The 21,585-nt window shown below is 45.3% G+C and overlaps 1 protein-coding gene across 3 annotated transcripts in view; it reads right to left on the bottom strand.

Moving 5' to 3' along the window:
- The window catches only part of Plekhm1 (pleckstrin homology and RUN domain containing M1), a 49,916-nt gene extending 29,146 nt beyond the window's left edge, over window positions 1-20,770 (bottom strand). Inside the window, exons 1-5 of one of the 3 annotated variants that reach the window (XM_047545746.1) lie at window positions 20,660-20,738; window positions 14,993-15,706; window positions 8,450-8,538; window positions 5,656-5,903; window positions 3,292-3,918 (exon numbers count right to left, since the gene is read on the bottom strand). In XM_047545746.1, the coding sequence (XP_047401702.1) occupies window positions 3,292-3,918; window positions 5,656-5,903; window positions 8,450-8,497 (923 nt within the window). In that variant the 5' untranslated portion in view covers window positions 8,498-8,538; window positions 14,993-15,706; window positions 20,660-20,738. Of the gene's footprint in view, window positions 1-3,291; window positions 3,919-5,655; window positions 5,904-8,449; window positions 8,539-14,992; window positions 15,707-20,659 lie in introns of all 3 variants that reach the window. The other 2 variants (XM_047545747.1, XM_047545748.1) reach the window with 2 other exon arrangements.
- Window positions 20,771-21,585: the final 815 nt, after the last annotated feature.

Below are 21,585 nucleotides of genomic sequence, written 5' to 3'. Positions count from 1 at the left end.
TTAAAGTAACTTAGTGAGACCCTGTCTCAAATAAAATATAAAAAGGACTGGGGATGTGGCTCAGGGGTTAAGTGCCCCTGGGTTTAATCCCTGGTACCAAAAAAAAAAAAAAAAAGGAGTATGTGTTTTATGTGTGTGTGTGTGTGTGTGTGTGTGTGTGTGTGTGTGTGTAGTCATATGCTCACACACATGTGCAGTGATTAAAAATCGTGGTCTGAAAAACCACAAAGCAGTCCTGACAAGCATTTTTTCTGAACATGTAATATATGGACCCTTGTGGCACTGTTTTGGTGGGCAAGGGCCACTGAAAACAGCACAGAGGTGGGCCGCATATGCTGAGAACCAGTTCCCCCAAGGGAAAGTTTCACGCCAGAAACCTCTGACAAATACTCATGAAGGTTTTGCAGCAGTTTTTTGTTGTTGTTGTTGTTTTGTTTTTTTCTTTTTGGTGGTGGTTGTTTTGTTTTTTGGTACTGGGATCTGAACCCAGGGCCATTTACCACAAATCCAGTCCTTTTTAATTTTAATTTTTAAAGACAAGTAGTGGGAGAACTGATATCACAGGTACTTAGATTAAAAAAAAAATCACAATAAAACCACCTAGTGAGCGCTCACCATACCATAAGGGTCTGTTCTAACACTTTACATATCTTGACTCATTTAATTCTCTTTCCTTTGAAGAATTTGTAACCTCATTTTGCACATAAGGACATCAAGGTCAGAAAGGATAAATACCTGGTACTTTTTCAAGTTCAGAAAGCTGATAAATGGACAACTTGGGCGGTCTGGTTACTGAGTCCACTAGACTGTACCTAAGCTTAAGGAACAGTCAATCCTCTATCCACAAGGCAAACTGCAATTTGGTTTCCACAAAACAGAACTCCTTATATTAAATTAATAATTCCATCTAGAATGTTGTTTTATACTTTAATTTACAGGTTCTAATTTTATAGTTGTAATAATAAGTACAAGGTATTTAGGCCCAATTTTAAGTTACAAATATTTATGTAATAATAACAAAAGTCAACTCTTAAGTGCTGGTGAGACACTTGTATCCTTGAAATATCCTCCAAGAAATGCTGATCTCTGTGGATGCTCAAACACTTAGTACGAGGCCCAGCTCTAGGAACCACAGTGCTGGACATGTGTTTGTGCATCTGTGTTTAGTGTTTGCCAGGGGCTCACCCACACTGTCCAGGGTTTGTACATTCTGACCCTCATCCCTTGAGTTTCCCCATAAAACCCAAGACAGTGCTTCCCACACAGGGTGGATGGTTACTGATTCAATGACCTCAAGCTGGAATTTTCCAATCATAAGACCCATGAAAGATAAACACCAGGCACATGACCCAACAAAGCAGGATGGTCTGTGGAGGAGGCAGAGACATAGAAAGAGCTGAGACAGGTGGGCAAATCTACCTATGTCATACGGTAGGGACTGCTCCTCCCCAACACACCCTACCTAAATTCATCCATTTGACATCTGGAAATACCATCTCAAGGGCTCAGTGCTTGGCAGCTGTCTCTGGAGCCAACCAGACAGTCTCACCAACAGGCGTCTGATTTGATTCTTAAATAGCCATATGTAAGGGAATCTCCATCTTAAAGATGAAGAAACAGCTTCAGCAAGAGTCAGCAGTTAGCCTGGCATTACTGGACTTGTAAGTGGTAGAACAGGACTGAAAACTAGTCCACATACCACCTAATCCTGGTGCTATTCCCGCACTGGGTGGGAACCCTGGAAGGACCTGGACCAAGCTCAGGGTGGGCAGCAGGGGTAGAAAAAGGGCAGGCTGAGGGAACATGGGCTTAACCAAGGGAGGCTCAATAAAAGGTCTACATTCTTCACCTGTTAATGAGCAGAATCCACAAGTTTGATAATAATTTGTGGCAAGGTAAGAGGATAAGGGTACATTCCTGGTGGAGTATAAATAGGCAGCGCCTGAAAATTACATATTAATTCACCCTTCAGCCTAGCAATTTTGCTTCTAGGAGTTTACCGAACAGAGATATTTATATGAAACTAAAAGACCACAAATACAGGATTATTTATGGGACCAATGAACTCCAATGTCCATTAAATATAGGGCTGATTAAATAAACTAAGGTATATTAAAGCAATGGAATAATATGTGATAGAAAAAGAGAATGAAGATAATCTGATATAAAAAGATCTCTAAAACAGAGATAGAAGAATGTACATATATTACCTTTTGTGGAGAAGGGGGATAAAAAATAAGGAAGAGATTTTAAAAATCTATATATTGTTATTTGTTACTGATACATTTAGAAACTTTGGAAGTATATGCAATAAATCAGCAATTTATTAACTAATAAATAAGGAGGAAGAAAAGGGTGAATGTGGAACAGAAAGGGAAAAGAATTTTCATTGTATTGTTTCATTGTATGGTTTAGATGTCTTTTACCATAAAAAGATTATTTGAAAAGGAATCTTTAGCTGGGCATGGTGGTGTACACCTGCAATCTTCAGTGGCTCAGGAGGCTGAGGCAGGAGGATCATGAATTTGAGGCTGGCCTCAATAACTCGGCGAGTCCCTAAGCAACTTAATGAGACCCTGTCTCAAAATAAAAAAATAAAAAGGACTGGGAATCAGTGGCTCAGTGGTAAAGGGCCACTGGGTTCAATCCTGTGTACCAAAAAAAAAAAAAAAAGTCTGGCGTTGGGGTGCATGCCTGTAATCCTAGTGACTTGGGAAGCTGAGGTGAGGATGGCAAGTTCCAGCCCAGTCTCAGCAATTTATCGAGAACCTGTCTCAAAATATAAAATAAAAAAGGGTTGGGATGTAGCTTGGAGCACTTCTGGGTTCAATTCTGATACTGCAAAAATTTTTAACAGAAAAAAAAGAATAAAAAAAAAAAGGCTGGGTGAAGAAGGTCATGTCCCAGGCTGCCCTCTTAGGTCAAGTGACTCGGACACTTCCACACTTGCTTATTCCTCTGTCTCGGGTTTTGTGTCCCAGGGAGTCTTCTATGAAGTTACACCCTTATGCATATGCTTCACTGTACTTGTTGGACATTGTACATAATGTCTAAACTATTAAACATACTTTACGCTAAGCCTCAGGGATACTAAGTGACTTGTTAAAGGTGGCCCAGGATCAGAGCTGGAGTTTTGTACCAGCTCTGAGCCTTTCTAAATCTAAGAGCCATGCCTCCCTTTGACTTTCTTATATCTTGAGAGTTCAGTGACAGAAAATCACGTGATCAGAGAGAGAGAGAGACAGAGGGGGAGCAAGGGGGGGAGGGCAAGGCTGTGGGAGGGGCACTCACTCTTGCAGAGACGGGTCGGAATCATCAGCATTTGCTGTGCCCAGGTCTGAATCGTAGGACATGGGCTCCTCAGAACGGTCTGGACTCTTGGAGCCATTCTCTTGAAGTAGGCAGCTATCGGAGTTTAGGCTGCAGGACAGCTGGGAGGAACTGGCTGTGTCCAGGCTGAGGGAGGAGGCAGTGAGCTTCCTATTCCGCCGGATCTTATGACCCGAGTGCTGGACTTCAATGTCCTCTGAGCCTGAGGAATGGGAAATTGAATCCAGAGATTCCTTCCGCTGTAGTTCTGCACCAGAGGTAGTGAGAGGGTCAAGCTCAGAGAGTGGGCAAAGCCCAGAGAGGGCCAATGGGGTGAGCGTCCATTCATTTAAGATGGCGGACTTATAGGACAGTTCAAAGGACAAGGATGTTAGTCCCTGCAGGAAGCTAAGGAGGAATTCGCCCTCCTCGGTGTCTCGAAGCAGGGCCGTGGGCTGATAGTACTCGCACAGCCGGGCCTGCTCCTGGAGCAGCAGCTTCAGGTAGCACTCCATCAGGCCGTCGTTGAGGGCCAGCCGCAGCCAGGCCCGGCAGCGGCCCACGTCTGTGTTGACAAAGACCAGGTGCTCCAATTCCGAGATGATGTGTCTGGGACCGGGGAGAGGAGACTTGTTTCAAGAAACTGTCTCAATTTATTGAGATGTCATTTTACCCACTGGTTAGCAAGAACCCATCATAACTATTGCAAGTATACATAGGAATAAAAAATACTTGGATAATATGTTTTAAGGGGAATACAGAAACATTAAGCTATAACCCCTGACTTTTGAGTTTGGTGTCATGAAAGATAATTGCCATGTTTACTATAACCATCCCTAGAATCCCTGAAATCATCTGTTTGTCCAAGACATGTTTGTTGAGCCCTCAAGTTTTTGAAACTGGGAAGAAACAGGGTAAAGTGAATCCCTTTATTTTTTTTGTGGTGCCAGGGAACAAACTGAGGGCCTTGTGTAGGTGAGGTAAGCATGCTACCCTCGAGTTACACCCCCAGCCCTAAGTAACCGCTGTTCATGGGCAAAAGAGGTGGGCCTGTTTGTCGACACAGTTGCTGTGGGAGGTTGGACCATCATTTCTGGGTTGGCGGGAGAAAAACCATAGAAAGGGCATAGATGGAAAACCTTCTAGGAAAATTGGATGGACAGAGAAAGAGCACAAGTGGTAGGAAAGCAACAGACCTGTAACAGGAGTGGTGCGTACTCCACTTACAACGGGTGGAGGGAGAGTGGCTGACTTGGTCACGAAGTCAGGTAATGGAAGATCTTGAGTAAAAACTGATAAGGCCACATAAAGCAAAGGTTCCCACAACTAGCTATGCAGAAGCCCTTGGGAAATTTACCAGGATATAGAATTGGGGGCCTGAAATTAGTAGACTGGACTCTAGGGCAGCATTTGGGAGCTATAGGTACAGGGAAGTGACCTACCCATAGGTATAAGGACTGCTTTAGGATGGATTACTCTGCTCAAGGAGATCAGATCCTAATAAGGGAAACTCAGTTTCCAAATCCCGCAGGCTGACATAAATGCCCCTCTATGAGACCACAGTGCCTTGTGTGTGTCTCCTGTTGGGGAGTACAGACTATGTGCCCCTGGACTTGGTGGCTGAGCTCCAGCTAGTTTAAGCTCAGTAAGTGTTAAGCAGCAGATGACTTAAGGAAAGACAGAGTAAGATAATGGGGACAATTAAAACCACTGTTGCCCAGAAGAGAGGTAAAAACCTAAGATAGGGCAGTGGCAATAGGCAGGGAAAGGAAGCTCAGGGACTAATAAGGCACCTGGGGCTGAAGGTGGCATTTATAGCCTGTAGAGGTACTATGCAAGCCACCTGCTCAAAAGTTCCAGCAGTTAGGAACAGGGTCAGAGACACATGACTCAGGTGGACATTCAGATGGCTACTTGGATTCCACATTTTGATAAAACAAACAACAACAAAAAACCCATACCTCATTATGAGTATAATATTTAGAAGGCAGATGTTCAAAATATCAGAGGACAGAGCAACTTTTTCTATAAAGGGTCACAAAATAAATATCTCAGGCTTTGCAGGTCATATAAGCTCTGTTGAAACTGCCTGACTGCTATACATGATCAAAATGTCACAAGCCCTGGGGTGAGAAGCAACCACTGACTCTTGCCCGAGGGCTGAGGCTCTCAAAGTGTCAAGGCCTAGTGTCTGTCTGGGAAGCTAGGTCTGGTGACAAACCTTTCACTAGACACTCTCCAGTCCTCCCTCACCCCACCTCTACACTAGAAGACAGGGAGCAGATAAGCCTAGCATCCCACACTCCGAAGCTCCTCCCCTAAGAAAACCTCTCCAGCTGATCTCACTTGTGAGTGACAGCTTTCAGGAGGGACCAGAAGACGGGCTGAGGCAGCGGCTTCTGGTGGGCACTTTTCTTCCTTTTCCCTCCAGCCTCCGCGCGAATGTGCTTGGCATGCAGGCCGTGGATAAACACAGCCTCCAAGGCACTGCACATGGTGTTGGCATCTCCATCTTCACTGGTGACCACTGTGTCCAGGGACACATACTGCTTCTGCAGTGCCTTCACAGAGCCCACCAACTTCTTCTTGATGACCTAGGCAGTGCCGAACAGAAGACAAGCCGTTAGAAGAAAATTCTGTGGAGCGTCCCTGGAACCTAACCTTAGCCTCTCACCAAATATGTGTGCAGACACAAGCAGACACACCTATGTAGGCATCTATAGATTCCTTCAGCAAACTTAGCACATGTTCATTACAGCAAATAAAGATGAAGCACAGTGAAGGAAAGGAAAATCACACAAATCACATGACCCTACCCAGGGGTATTGTTGTCCAGAGGTAACATTATTGGTATTGTTTTGCATATCATTTGCTGTGGATCCTTTTTGCTTTCTAAATCGAATTCCAGTGAACTGATAGTCATATAATCTTTGTTTTTTTGTTTTTTTTTGTACTGGGGATTGAACTCAGGGGCGCTTTACCACTGAGCTAAGTCCCCAGCCCTTTTTATTTTTTATTTTGAGAAAGGGTATCATTAAATTGCTAAAGTGCTGAGGGTGGCCTTGAACTTGTGACCCTCCTGTCTCAGCCTCCTGAGTTGCTGGGATTATAGGCTAGCCATATACTCTTGTGTTTAAAAACTTGCTCTATCATAGTTCCAGCTATGAGAGCAAGGGGACAGGGGTGAGGCTTCCCAGCTAAGTTACATGACCAGCATTCTGCAGAGAATCAACAAGCTTAGGGGCAAAAAATTGCTGTTGTGGAACAATAAAAACATAGAGAAAGGGCTGGGGTAAAGCTCAGTGAAAGCATGCTCAGCATGCACCAGGCTCTGGATTCAAGCCCCAGCAAGACACACACACACACACACAAATCAAGAAAACAGGAGTATAGCTACATTAAGAAAGATTTTAGGCTTGGGAACCGAAGGCCTACGTTCAGTTCCAGCTCTGTCAGTAACCATCTGAGTCCCCTCAGACACTTCACTTAACCTCTGAGCCTCAATTCCCACATGTGTTAAATGGAAATAATATCTCCTGATCTATAGTACTGGGGACATCGCTCCTTGAGGGAGGGCAGGACCAGTTCTTTATTCATCATTGTGTCTTCAACATGTGGCACTGTGCCTGGTACACATAAGATCTCAATAAATGTTTGTTAAATGAATATATTAGAAAATGTGCAAGAAAGTGAAATACCAACTCAAAAAATGAATGCAAGATATTATTAGTAGATTATATAAAAACTAAAAATCTCCGGACTTCCAAGGCAGGGATAGCCAGAGAGGGGTAATGGCAGCCCCAGAGGGCATCACTGAGTTCTGTAATGTTCCTGATGTCCATGTAAGTTCCAGGTGACCAAATAAAGGTTAAATGAAAAACTAAAAAAAAAAAAAAAAAAAAAAAAAAAAATACTTTTAAGTGTCTGCAAGGTGTTGAGTTAAGTATGCAGGGATGGGATAGGCATACACCCTCAAGAAACCTTAGCCTCAAAGAGTCCGCCATGCTATAAGGTCAAACTGACCCAGCTCTGCTCCTGCTCCACGGGCCCTTGGTGGGATGGGAGGGCCATGAGGGGTAGGGTGGGGATGGGGAAGGAAAAGGGCCTCTGCCCAAAAACCAGCTGGGAGCTGGGTGCCATGGTGCATGCTGACAATCCTGCGACTCAGGGGGCTTGAGGCAGGAGGATCTCAAGTTTAAGGTCAGTCTCAGCAACTTAGAGTCTCTAAACAACTCAGTAAGACACTGTCTCAAAATAAAAATATAAAAGGGCTGGGGGTGTGGCTCAGTGGTTAAGCGCCCCTGGGTTCAATCCCCAGTACCAAAAACGAACAACAAAATACCAGGTGAAGCTGAACCCTCTAGTGGCCAGGAGAGGAAGGTACATTTCTGAGAGCTGAAGTTCCTTTCAGATAGAAAGTTCTCTGAATTGGGGAGAAATAGCAGGGAGGAAAGGGCAATACTGGCTTCTCCCAAGAAGCCACCTCAGGATTCTGCTGAGAGACCGGTCCAAAAGCTCTCCAGTCTTCTGCCTCTACAAGGGAAGTGACAGAGCCAGTCCAGAGTGCCTGAGACAGCCCTGGGACTAGCATGGAGCAAAGGACTCTCCAAGAAAGGGGATTTGAGGGATCTGGTAAACTGGTGACAAGCAACCATGTTTGAAAAACCTTGGAAGATGCCCATATTCAGACATATGTAAGCTACCAATTTGCCTCCACTCTTGAAAAACCAAACCAGTGCCTAGAGTCTGTTCTGCATCAAATCAGCACCTTGACCAAACTGACCTAATCACGGCCTAAGGGCAGAGGGCTGATTGGAAATCCTTCTTCTTCAGATAACTTAATTTCCTGGTTTTATTTATTTATTTATTTATTGCAGTGCTGGGGATCAAATCCAGGGCCTCACACATGCTAGGCAAACCTCAACCACTGAGCTCTTTCCCCTGTTCCCCCAATGTTTTAAAAATAAATCCCCATTTTACAACCAATATGATCTAGAAAGGGCAGGATCTCCCCAGGGTCTGCCTCTGCTATAACCTTTTCTCAGTCTGAGGCCTCTTTCTAGGCACTGCCCATTCATCTCAGTGAGAAAAGCCAATAAAATGGCAGTCCTCCGCAGCCCTTCCCACCCTTGCCACCTACCGGGATGGCAGCCCGGGGGTCCAGTCCATTCTCCACCACTGAGAGCATTTCCACTCAGGCAGCAGCTCCTGAGGAGACTCACATGACACCTGCAGGGAGAGATGGTGGCCAGGTGAGCAGGCTCCCAACTCACCCCAGCAGCCAGAGTTCCCTCCCAGCAGGCAGCAGGCGGAGGCTCACTCAAACTGCAACTGAAAGGCCTTTGAGCAACACAAAAGTAAAAACCAGAAGTGGATTTTAAGGAAGGAAACGGAAGGAAAAAAATCAGAGGCTCAATGCTTGGGAGGTGAGGCGCCCTGCGTGCCACAAGTGCGTGGTTGGTTAAGGGCTCTTCATACCAAAAGGTGACCCCAAAGCCAGGGCCTGTGGGATGTGGGTGTGGGTAAGGACCACACGCTGATCTAGGGTGCAACGGGGAAGCTTCAGTTGAAGGTGCCAAGAATCGGACCAGGACTCACAATTACCACTGAAAGCCCGACCCTGAAGCAGGCCCCCTAATTCTCGTCCCATCCGGGGTCTGCCAGCTCAGCAGTGGAAAGCTCAAGTGGAGCAGCTTCAAAATAGAGAACTCTTAGCACACTTCTGCTTCTCCTTTGGGGTGCCAGGGATGTGTCTAAACAGACCAACACGAGTTCTGCTTGCAGTTTACCCCTAACCAGCAAGGCACGCGAGGGCGCAGTACCAGATTTCTCAGGTGGAGAGGAAGAATGTGTAAGATTCTTACCGGTATAAATGGCATCTCCAATCCAAAGGGTGTGGCCACCCAAATCTATAATCAAAGAATGCCACTGCCCCAAATAGTTGGAAGTCAGTACAACATTAAATCCCTCAGGGCAGCTGGCTCCCTCCCCAGAACCTGAAGGTGCTGTTGGAAGGCCTGGGTGGACCCTCACACTAAACAAATCTCTAGTGAATACTCTGCTGAGCCTCAGGGGAATTAAAAAAAAAAAAAAAAATTACAGTTGTCTCTGCTCTCAAATCATTATGACCCAGAGAAGTTAACAGAACCAAGGAACGTGACATAGATTGCCTCATTTATGCTCCTCCTAGTCACAGGAGTTCCATTTTATTATCTCCACCTGACAGATAAGGACATGGAAGCTCATCAGGTCAAGGAACTATCGTAGGTGCCATGGCTGACAGTGGCCTTGCTCTATCAGCCTCGAGGGTTATGCCAAGCCCAGCTCAAAGGAATCCCGGATTCTGAGTGAGTGCCATGGGTGGGCTGGAAGGAAGACAACTCTACTGGGGACCCAAGAGAGGGTGCAGGGACAGCAAGACTAGCCTGGCAAGCAAGGATTACAGGAGTGTGGTGGAGCATGGGGTCTGGGAAGGAGAAAGCAGGGTGGCCTTCATTGAGGTTGCTGCTTCCATCTCTGGCCTCTGTTGGCCAAGAAGAAAGAAGGCACAAGGACTTAGGGCCTAGAGTGGACCTTCCAAGGGAGGCCACAGAGGGAGGCAGGTGTGTGTGAAAGGTGGCCCTGGCTGCAGGTCCTGGCTGACACCTCACCCTCTGCCATATTTCGTTCCATCTACCAGTGGATTCTCAGAGCTTCCCGAGATCTGCTAATAGGTTATGCTGACCAGCAGGCCTGATCCTGGAGGCTGGGTTCCTTCAAAGTTACCCTCATGCTGTCCAACAGGTAAAATCCAGCCTCTGGCTCCAAGACACAGAGTGCAAGCCCAATCCACAATTCCAGTGGCCTAAACCACTCCCTCAAGCCCTTCTAAACACGCCCTCAGGCTCCAAAGTTGCCCTTTCCTCAGCCAGCTACAAGGACCCAAAGGGCTGAGACCTTAATAATCTCAATAATAGCTTGGGTTCATTAACTAATGCCCTCATTAACTAATTAGCTGAGAATAACAGAGCATTTATTAGAAGGGGCTATCAATAATTGGATGCTCTGGCCAAGGACCAGTCTGCTAAAACAAACAAACAAACAAACTAACTAACTAACTAAACTTGAAGTTAAGAGACATCAGCTGGGTGTGGTGATGTGCACCTACAATCCTAGCAACTTGGGAGGCTGAGGCAGGAGATTGCAAGTTCAAGGCCAGCCTCAGCAACTTAGGGAGAACCTGTCTCAAAATAAAAAGGGTGGGGACATAGTTCACTGGTAGAGTGCCCCTGGGTTCAGAAAAGGGGTTGGGGGTGGGGAGACAAGTAACTTACCTAAAATTAAGGGAGCTGTACTACCAACAGGTCAGAGGGATTCAAATAGGCATTCACAATTTACAAAATAGGATCAAGACTTTGGGGCTCAGGCCACAATTCAGGAAACCTCTACTTTTCTTCATAGCAAGGTCAAAATACCCTATTTATTCATGTCCATTTTGCAGCACTTCAGGGAGCCAGGAATGTGACCACTGATGACATAAGAACTTGCTGGTGGAAACTAAGAGGCTCTGGATCTCTTGACTGCTGGGTCAGTGTTTCATTATCCACTGGGTGGTTCAGATCCCAAATCTACCTTTGGATGGGCTGGTGTCACTTCCTGTTCTCAGAATATCCTTTATTGATACCAAGAACCAAACTGGAAGGAACCATGGCTTCATTGAAGGGAGTAAGGAGAGAACAACGGCTACTGGGGAAAGACTGGCAGGGGAAAGGTGACTCCCACCATTCAGGTAACCCCCAAACACAATCACACCCCTACACAGACACTCGTTCAACCCTCCGTGGCTTTCCAGAGTGAACAAAGCAAATTTCTTTGATTTCATTCTCCAACCTCATTTATTTCTTAGAGTAATTCCATGAGAGATGATCATCCCTATTTTACAGAGGAGAAAACGGAAGCTAAGTAGAAACAGGGCTCAGCTAAGGGACAGGATTCTCTGGTCTCCTCGCTCTTCCATCGGATCAAACTATCTCAGGTCTTTGACTTGAAAAATTTTAAGCAAGCTGGGGGGGGGGGCGGTACTGGTGCACGCCTGTAATCCCAGCGACTTGGGAGGCTGAGGCAGGAGGATGGAGTTCAAAGCCAGCCTCAGCAACTAAGCAAGACCCTGTCTCAAAATAAAAAATAAAAAGGGCTGGGGATGTAGTAGGTGGTCGATGCTCATGGGTAAGATTCCCCAGTACCAAAAAAAGAAAGAAAAGAAAAAAAAATTAAGCAAATTATTATTCATAGACTCTTCAGAGCTGTGGTCAGAAGCTCCACTTTATTGAATAAGGCCTGTAAGCAACAAGACATAGTCTTGCTGATCAGATTTAAAGCCCCAATCAGCTGAGCCCAAGTCCTTCCCAGGGTACCTGAGTTTCAGAGCTGTCCTTTCTTAAATGTTTTAACACACAGGAAAGCCAGTTCTAGTTGTTTTTCTTCATTATACCGCCTGTCCTTCTATATACAGTATGTCCAATTTCACTTCCTCCAGAGGCCGAGGAAGAGATAAAAAGAGAAGAACAGCTTAGACAAGACTTACATTAAATGAAGAAATGGATAAACTGGCTTTACCACTCTCAAAACACTAAACCCATCGGTAAACAGCAACCAATTCTCTTTAGAGACTTCTCAGCCACTCCTAACAGCCTTCTGTCTACTGCCTGAATCTTGCCCTGGTTGTTCAGAACAACAGGCTGGTGTTTATGCCATCCAACTGCTGTACTAATTGATGAGTCATGTTATTTCACTTGGAAAAGAATGACAAAGTTATCTTCTGATTCGGAAAGGCAGCTGATCTTTCAGACATGTGAGTGCTGAATGAGTAAATAGCATCTCCTTCTATCTGAAGCAGGGTGGATTTCTAGACAAGTGTCCTGGATGGGGTGGGATGGATAAGTCCTTCAGAGCAATAGATTAAAATTAAATATGTTGGAGGGTGAGGTAGGGCGTGGTGGCACACACTTGTAATCCCAGTAACTCGGGAGGCTGAGGTAGGAGGATCACAAGTTTGAGGTTAGCCTCAGCAATTTAGTAAGGCCCTAAGCAAATAGATGAGACGCTGTCTCTAAATAAAAATAAAAAGGGCTGGGATATGACTCAGTGGTTAAGCGCCCCAGGGTTCAATTCCCAGTTAAAAAAAAAAATATGCCGGAGGGTAAGAAATTTCTAGCTTGTGATCCCCAGACCGAGGATTAGTGGGCGAAGACAGAACTGTGAAAGTGGTGAACACTAAATATCTTTCCTCCTTCCTTTCTAGCCAGTAGTCCCCACTTTCCCCATATCATTGTCCCATATGCTGTAGAATTCTAACAAGGTGCTTTACCACTGAGCTACATCCCCAGACCTTTCAATTTTTCATTTTTAGACAGGGTCTCACCAAGTTGCCCAGGCTGGCCTCAAACTTGCAATACTCCTGCCTCAGCCTCCCAAGTCACTGGGATTTACAGGTGTGCACCACTGTGCCTGGCAAGGAACAAACTCTGAATGAAAGAAAATAGGAACTCTGCCTGAGTCATTCACCATTGCATTTCTATACCTAGAACTGCGCTTGGCACACAGTGGTACTTGGAAAATGCTTGTTGAATGACTTGACAAATACAATGAAAACAGGGCATAGTGCAGGTATGTCCATTTTGAAGACTGTGGGGAGCTGAGGTACACCATTCTGAAGTGGTAGGGGTACTGTGCAGCTGCTGCTAAACAAAGCTGTCATGTATAACTAATTAGAACAAATAAAAAAGTTAAAGAAAAAAAACAAAACAAAACAAAGCAAAGCTGTCAGTAAGGCTGAAAGCCATTCAGGTAAGTTGCATCTTAATGCAAAGATACTGAAGGTAGCACTGCCATTCAGTTTTCAAAAGACCATAGTGACAAGCAAAGACAATGGGTCCTCTTGGGGGCCCTATAAATCCTGCCAGAGCTTGGGGTGTACTCAGTGCAAGCATGTGCAAGGCCCTGGGTTGATCCTAGCACCAAAAAATAAATAAATAAATTGCCTTCAAATGGCTAACCCTTCTGAAACCAGGTCATCAGAATTCAGAGGAAATGTAAACAAAAAGTCTCCAGGAAGCTATAAATGGTGAGCATGAGGTGTCTCAGAAACATCTGTCTGCCTCAGTTACTATGAAATAACCTGGCTTCTTGTGTTCGTGAAACCCAAATTGCTAAAATTCAATGATCCAGCACCTACAAAAGAGGAAGTAATGCAACAGCTTCTGAACCCAACTACGTCTCAGCTCCCTCAGGACCCACTAACCTCTGCTCTTCACATGTAACATGACTCTGACACCATGTGTCCCCTGTGTTTAGTGCTGGAACTGATCTGTCATCAGTTCTGGCAAGGAGCACTGAGATAGGATCCTCCACAAGTGCCAGGACAAGACACATGGCCATGGCTCTGTAAACAGAACCAACCCCAGTGGCATTCCCTGAGTTTCTCCAGGTCCAGAATACAGTCAAAAGGAAGGGAGGGCTTCAGCTGTCCCAGGGTGAGTGAGCTGGATGAGTGACCATCTCTCACCTTACAGGTATTTCAATGACACCTACCATTCCAACAGTCAACACAAGTAATATAATATGAATGGTGGGAAAAAACGATTCCTGGGAACAGGTATAAGGGACCAGACACCAGGAAAAACCTCTGACCCAAGATTAGGGTATCTCTACTTCCCCAAACTCATTTACCAGTCAAGCTGCTTGGTTAATCAAGCTGCTCAGCTCTGAGCAAGCACCCAGACCTGACTGTTCAGGGGTAGCTGGTGGGGTTCCCAGAGAGTTCTGCACTAAATTTTCAGGCTGAATGGAAGCTTGGTTAGGAGAAGAATGGGTACAGAGTTGGTGTGAAGAGTTGCTATGGAGACAACAGGTGAAAGGACATGAATGATCTCTGTTAATAAGAGGGAAGAGGGTGGTAGGAACTGAGGCAACAAGAGTTGGGGACAGTTTAACAAAGACTTAGGGATGGGGTGTCCTCAGGATGGTAGAAGAGGGAAAAGAAATATATAATGAGCTAGGTAGTTAAGGGCAAAGTCTGTGAAGAAGATACACACAAAATTTGGGATAAGGCTGAGACCAGAGTTATCACGAAGGGGGTGAGTACAATAGGGCACCTATTTTTGTGGTAGGTCTTTAATGAGAGGAGGGGAAAGGTAGATGTTTGAGATAAGCAGAACTTGGGGTGTGTGTGGGGGTGCTGGGCAGAGGTATGGGAGCTGGGGATGAGAAAGCTGAGCCAGAAAAGGGGAAACCTGAATGTTGGGTTTAGGGGAGGTTTGTGCGGAGCATTAGGATTGCCAGACGGGTGAGGATTGGCTAAGAGGAGGTAAGGGATATATCCAGTTCCGAGTTGCAACTGGGTTAAAGAGAGGTCACGAGTGAGGCTGCATTTATGCAAGACCGGCGGTAAGGAGATGGGGGCAACAGCTGAGGTCGGGTCACGGAGGGGAGAAAATGGAGAGGACGTGCCAGCGGTGGTAGCAGGGATCGAAGGCTAGGGTGAGAGCCCAGCGCGGGCTGGGAGAGCAGAGGCTCGGAAGCCGAACTGTCTCGAGGCAACCAAGGGGTCTGGGATCACCGCGTGGGCTGGAGGACCCACTGTCCGTTCGAGTTACGGCCCCACCGCCCCTACGCTGCCCTCTTCGCCCCCTGACCCCTAACTCACCAAAAGGAGCGGGGAGCTGGGCTGGGGGCGCTCCTGGCCGCGGCAGCCCCTCAGCCTCCGAACCGACGCTGGGGCCTCCCGGCCACTGACAACAGGAAGCGGCGTCCCAGCGCCTGACGCCATCACGTTGACTAGGCGATAAGGCCCCGCCTCCAGCCCGAGGAGCCAATCGTAGGCCTTGGAGTATCCAGGGGCGGGGCCAGGGGCACTTCAAAGCCCCCGGGTGCGGAGCCCAGGCGGCAGGTGAGTGCTATAGATGTCTTCAGATTCCTGCACGCCAGCCCGGCTCCGAGGGGCTAGGCCACCGGCGCGGGTAGGAAAGCGACTGTACTGCGTCCGACTAGGTCCAGGCTTCTGGGTCCCTGACTCCTCTCGGCCTTGGCACCAACTGAGCGACTTTGGGGTAGTGATTTATCCTTACAAAACCGACGATTGTCCACCCGAGTGGCACCGATAACACATACTCTGCCTTTGCCTCTCGAGGGCATCATTACAGCCCAGTAGGCAAAACCTGGGCCCAAATCGGAGCCTTCTTCCTGGTTTTTAGGAGCCGGGAAAACATACCTGTTTTGACGGCGCCTAGTACCACGTGATCGCCTTGAGGCTCCTCTGGGCTGTCTCTTGTGTGCGCCATGCCCGTCAGCCCTGGAGGCCTGAAACCCAGGGGCTCGCTTTTTCTCTTCCAGCCTTGTAGTTGTTTGTTTTCTTTCCTTCCTAGAAGTGACATCTCTCTTTCAAATGAACTTAGAAGAAAAATGTGGAGTAACGAACCCCAGGGACCGTGCTTTAGCACTTAACACTTGCAAACTTTGATCAATGAGAGCCTAGAGCCTGAGTCAGGACTGTGCATTGTTGGGGTGGGGAGAGGTACTTGCAGGCCCTAAGAGAGCACAAGGGTGACCAGGGACAGGCCAATTCTTGGAAACAAACTACACTGACTTTGGTCGGGGGTCTTGTGCTGCCTTGGCCTTTAGGCAAGAAAGGTATCCCTCATATCTCCACAGAACTTGGGGGCCCAGTGCCTACTTCCAGTTATAAAACTGGATATCGGCATTGGTGCTCCACCCTGATCCTGGGCTGCCTGATCAGTAACTCTCCTCCCCTCAGTTTCAGGCTAGATGGGTCACAGTGTTCAGTACAGTTGGCAGTTGAGCAGGAAGATGGCAAGTACACACATACAAATTATTCTTTCATGTCAAACATTTTAAACAAGATGGAAGGTATGGACTTTTCTAAGGAAACCTACCTACCTTGGAAAATGGATAGCTGTTTCTGGTCATAATCAGCACAGACAGAACGCTGATGGTTTGGGACAAGCATGTCCTGCCCCCAAATCAAGCATTCTACATCCCCTCAGTTATTCCCTTGCAGTTTCACTCAGCTGTTGAATGCAGAACTGTGGAATTCCTCAAAATAACCTCTTGTCTGCTTTTCAGGAGTCCCTATTTCCTGGTCCCTTATTTTCCAGGTTCCTTAACTCTGAAAAGTCTGCAGACTTGTCTACCTCTTCTCCTCTTGCTCTACACAAGGTGAAACTGTACAAAGGCCTGGGGTGGGATGAGGGAGGGCGGAGGAAATGGCAAGAGAGGGCAATGCACAAATGCACGTAAGTATCGCACATTTCCACAAAACATTTCATAATGGAGCATGTACCCACCAGCTAGACTCCAGATGGGGGGGAAAAGTTATCCTGTGACTGCAACAATAATAAAGGCACCTGCAAAATACTGTGGGACCAGAGAAGAGAATTTGAGAAGTTTCCAGATTCATAGTATCTATGAACATGTGAAGAACTGTTGAGTTTGGGCTTAAAGGTTAGTTCAATCCAGCTTCAATCTTTGATCCTCTATTACTCATCTCATTCTCTCGTCTTTTGGTAATAGAACTTCCTGTAACATTGGTCCACTTCATGCTTTGAATATAGCCGTAGCTGCTCTGCCACAGCGACTTAATTATTTTTAATTTTTTGGTACTAGGGATTGAACCCAGGGGCAATCAGCCACTGAGCCACATCCCCAACCCTTCTTCTTCTTCTTCTTCTTTTTTTTTTTTTTTTTTTTTTTTTTTTTTTTTGAGACAGAGTCTCACTGAGTTGCTTAGGGCCTTGCTAAATTGCTGAGGCTGACTTCAAATTCACAATCCTCCTGCCTCAGCCTCCTGAACTGTTGGGATTACAGGTGTGCACCACCACACCCACACAGAAATTTTTTAAAAAATAGACATGTTTCTTTCCCTCCCCCTCCCTAATTTTACCCTTCCTGATCTCAGGGGAAACAGGATTACTCTTCTTATCCATCCTACGCCAGTTATCTGTCCTCGAGCACACCTCCAACCATAGGAATGAAGTAATTCGGATTTGGGGAATGGCTCCAGAGGATCTAGGAAATCTATCAAATTAACAAGTGGATTCTGTCTGTCTGTCTGTCTCTTTTTCTTTCTCTCTCTCTCTCTCTCACACACACAAACGCGTGCACATACACGTACACACACACCCATCAGGGCACACCTGGAATGTAGCCTTTGAATCACCTCTAAAAACTCTCACTTGTCCTTGATGGGCAACCTCTTGGACAGGAGTCTCCTATGGGTTTTTTTTTTTTTTTTCCTTTTTCTCAAAACTGTGTCCTCCTCATAGGAGTGGCACTGGGGACAAGGACTGAGCTTTTGGCAACAGTCTTATTTTACTTTTGGGATGAGCCTCTTTCACTCACTGTGATTCTGCTGGGTTTAAGTTCCCTGCTCCAGGATGTGTGCAAGACCGTGGCCAGCCATTCAGAGCCTCCTCTTCCCTGACCCATGGTCCCAGGCTAATCAGAAACCTTTTGAGGAAGGTCTTTCTCTGAGCCATTTCTTCCACAGCAGTGGAGAATTGGAATTACTGATGACCGTTCTTGCAGACAAGGGGAGTCCTCTCAAGGCTGAAGCTATCCCAGAGGAAAGTGGAGCCGAGACGCAGATAGAGAGAGGATGCAATGAGCCAAGGATGCAGCCAGCCTTAAGCCCTTAGGGGTTCCTGTTATATAAGCTTATAGGCCATTTTTTATTCAAGTATATTTTAGTTGGATTTCTTTTATGTGGTACATGAAAAGCCCTAATATATATCTTTTTGAACTTAAGCAAGTTATCCTCCAGCTTCAACTTCCTATTAAATTGAGAATAAGATCTCCCTTCCAAATAGTTATAAGATTTAAATGAGATACATGCATACACCTTCAGTGTATGATTCCTATTAGTGATATAGTGACACGATTTATTTACTCTGCAAAAAGTGTATGATGCACCCATGCATTCAGAGGCCTCTTGCTGTGACGGGTGCTCAAAAGACCTGCAGTTATTAATTGGAAATTACTGTTTCAGAGGTTACCTTTTGAGCAGGCGATTTTTATTTTCCTGTCCCCTCCCAGTCGATGTGCATTCTTCCTCTAAGAGGTAGTTTGGTGTTATGGTTTTCCCCATCCCACTCCCACCTATTTGGCCTGGATTCAGGTTACTTCCAAGCAGAGTTCCCATCCCTCATTTTGTTAATAATCAAACTTGCTTAGGAGACATGTTGTATGTGTCACAGAACACTTATTTCTGTTACAGAACTGGAAACACCCTTACCAAGAGGAACTATGACTGTTGATTATTCATGTGGAATAAAATCACAATGACCCACACACATTTCTTAGAGGAAAAAAACTGTCAACCAGTGCATGGCAGCTGGTTGAGTTTTTCCTTTAATGTTCCACTGCTACTTACTAATTCACTTTGCTGCCTGTGAGCTCCTAAGAGCACAGAGAGAGAGATTGGCAGGAGCTAAAAAGTTTAAGCTGTTTTAAAAAAGTAAAATATCTATTAACTTGTTTTAGGCAAATTACAAAGTTATCTCCTGTGAACCACTATCCCAGTATAGTGACCCCTTATAGGGATTCCTAATTCCCAATTTTTATTTTTTCAAATTTATCATTAAATACCCAATATAAACCCATGATATAAAATTCAAAATGTATAAAAAGGCATATGATACTGCAACCTCCCAGTTGCCCTCTCTGAGGACAACCACCATCACCAGTGTCCTGTAATGTCCTTCCAGAGGAATTCTATACCAGCATGTCCATCAGAACTGTAGTGATGAAAATAGTCTACCATGCTGTCCAATATGGTAGCCATTAGCCATGTAACTACTGAGCCCTTGAAATGTGACTAGTGTGACTTAGAAGTTGACTATAAATTTTTAATTTGTATTAATTTAATTTATAATATATTTGCATATAATATATTTATGTATATATATGTGTGTGTATATATATGTATATGTATACATATTATAGTTATGTATAATATATAATATTATACATAAATATTACATACATACTTTTTTTTTATACTAGAGATTGAATCCAGGGTGTTTTACCACTGAGCTATATCCCAAGTCCTTTTTATCTTTATTTTGAGACAGGATCTCACCAAGTTGCTGAGATTCTGGCTAAGTTGCTGTGGCTGACCTCCAACTTCTGATTCTCTGAGCCTTGCAAGTCACAGGGATTACAGGTAGGCTCCCTTACATCTGGCTAAATTTGTATTTATCCATGTGTAGCTAGTGGCCACTGTGTTGGGCCAGTTTTATACAGATAACATACAATGCACAGTCTCATACTGTACACACTGGATTATATCTTGCCTTGTTCACTTACCAACGCCTACATATCTTGGAGATAAATTGTTCCAGTCTACCTCATTTTTAAAAACTACTATAAAATACCTAGAAGGTGTGTGTATATATATGTATATGTATACATATTATAATTATGTATAATATATAATATTATACATAAATATTACATACATACTTTTTTTTTATACTAGAGATTGAATCCAGGGTGTTTTACCACTGAGCTATATCCCAAGTCCTTTTTAGGGTATTTTATACCTTACAATACCTAGTTGTAATTCATGAAGAGAATTCCTTACTCCATTAGAGAGCCACGGACCATCACTTTTTATAATTATCTCTAAAATCCTCCACATATAGTAGGGTGCAGTGATGCATGCCTGTAATTCCAGCGACTCAGAAGGCAGAGGCAGGAGGATTGCGACCTCAAAACCAGACTAAGAAACTTAACAAGACCCTGTCTCAAAAGAAAATATTTTAAAAAGGGCCAGAAATATAGATCAGTGGTAGAGAACCCCTAGATTCAATCCCTGCCCCCCCATCCAAAAATATCCTCTCCCTGTAACCAAGACATCTCACAACAACCCTGTGTGCACACTCCTCCACTTATCAACCTGAACAGGAGGTAAATTGACATTAAATTTTATTTTATTTTTGTACTGGGGATTGAACCCAGGGGCACTTAATGACTGAGCCACATTTCCACCAGCCCTTTTTTGTATTTTGTTTAGAGACAGGGTCTCGCTGAGTTGCTTAGGGCCTCACTAAGTTGCTGAGGTTGGCTTTGAACTTAGGATCCTCCTGCCTCAGCTTCCTGAGTTGCTGGGATTATAGGTGTGAGCCACTGTGCAGCGCACAGTGTGGGCTTTAATGATCAATCTCACTGTCTTAAAATTGCCCTTAAGACACGTGGATCGCTGACTAGCTTGGTGCCTTCAGACAGCCTTCCTCTTAGGAAGTGATGAGAATCTTTCCAGTTTCAAATGACCCTTAGAGGAAGCAATGTCACTCACCTGTTTTGGTGTTTAGTCCTTTCTTCTGGAGGCCCCTATTGGGGGCAGCAGATTCAAAATTGGTATGAGACAGATCTCAGCTTTAAGTGGCACAGTCTCTTTACAGTTTATGGGGCAGATACTTAGCACTGTGCACTGTCAGTTTCTCTTTTGTAACAAATCACATGGTGAGAATGAAGGAATGGTTTAAAAGTCACCCAGTAATATTTCTGAGTCATCCCTAAGGGCAGGGCTTGGTACTAGGCACTGGGGGAAAGGGAGCAGAGCAGGGTGGAGAGGAAGGGGAAGTGATTCTTTTTCAGGGCTCCTGATCTAATAGAGAAGGTGGCCGAGCCACCACATTGGTGGCACTTCCTTTCACTAGGCTGCAATTCCAGGTGACCACTAGAAGAGTGGGTCCAAATTGTGTAACCTCCAAACCAGGGCTCATCACACGCTGAGAGAGAATTACTGACCCCAGTTTTTCTCCCCTCCTGGCATCCAGGGTTTCAATGTAGTAGAGTGTCCTTTCCTGTCCTCTGGATTTGGGCTTGCTTTGATCCTTCACATAAAGTACAAAAGGCCTTCAGATGTTTTGCTGGCCCTTGTGTGCATCTGCCTTCACTGGGAGAAGTGCTTCTCTCCGGCAGCTGCTGCCTCTCCAGCCTGGGCTGCAGAATGAATACACTTGGAACAGAGATGCAGGGAGAGGTGTAGCCAAGTGGTCAGCACAGCATCAGAGACGGATCTATATTAGACAACTACAGCATTCTGCTGCAGGGAGCCTGAGTCCAATCTGGAGTTTCAGGGTGGTTTGTTACATAGCATTATTGTGGCAATTGCTAAGCCATTCCTTTATTAGATTGTAGGTCCAGCTGCTACAAGTGACACCTAGCACAACAGTGGGTTAAGAAAGTTTATTGGGTTGTCATGTAATAAGCCAATAA

This window comes from Sciurus carolinensis, chromosome 3 (assembly GCF_902686445.1).
Source record: "Sciurus carolinensis chromosome 3, mSciCar1.2, whole genome shotgun sequence".
NCBI classification, from domain to species: domain Eukaryota; kingdom Metazoa; phylum Chordata; class Mammalia; order Rodentia; family Sciuridae; genus Sciurus; species Sciurus carolinensis.
Note: the sequence above shows the minus strand (reverse complement) of the source record. Positions and strands in the feature narration are given on the sequence as shown.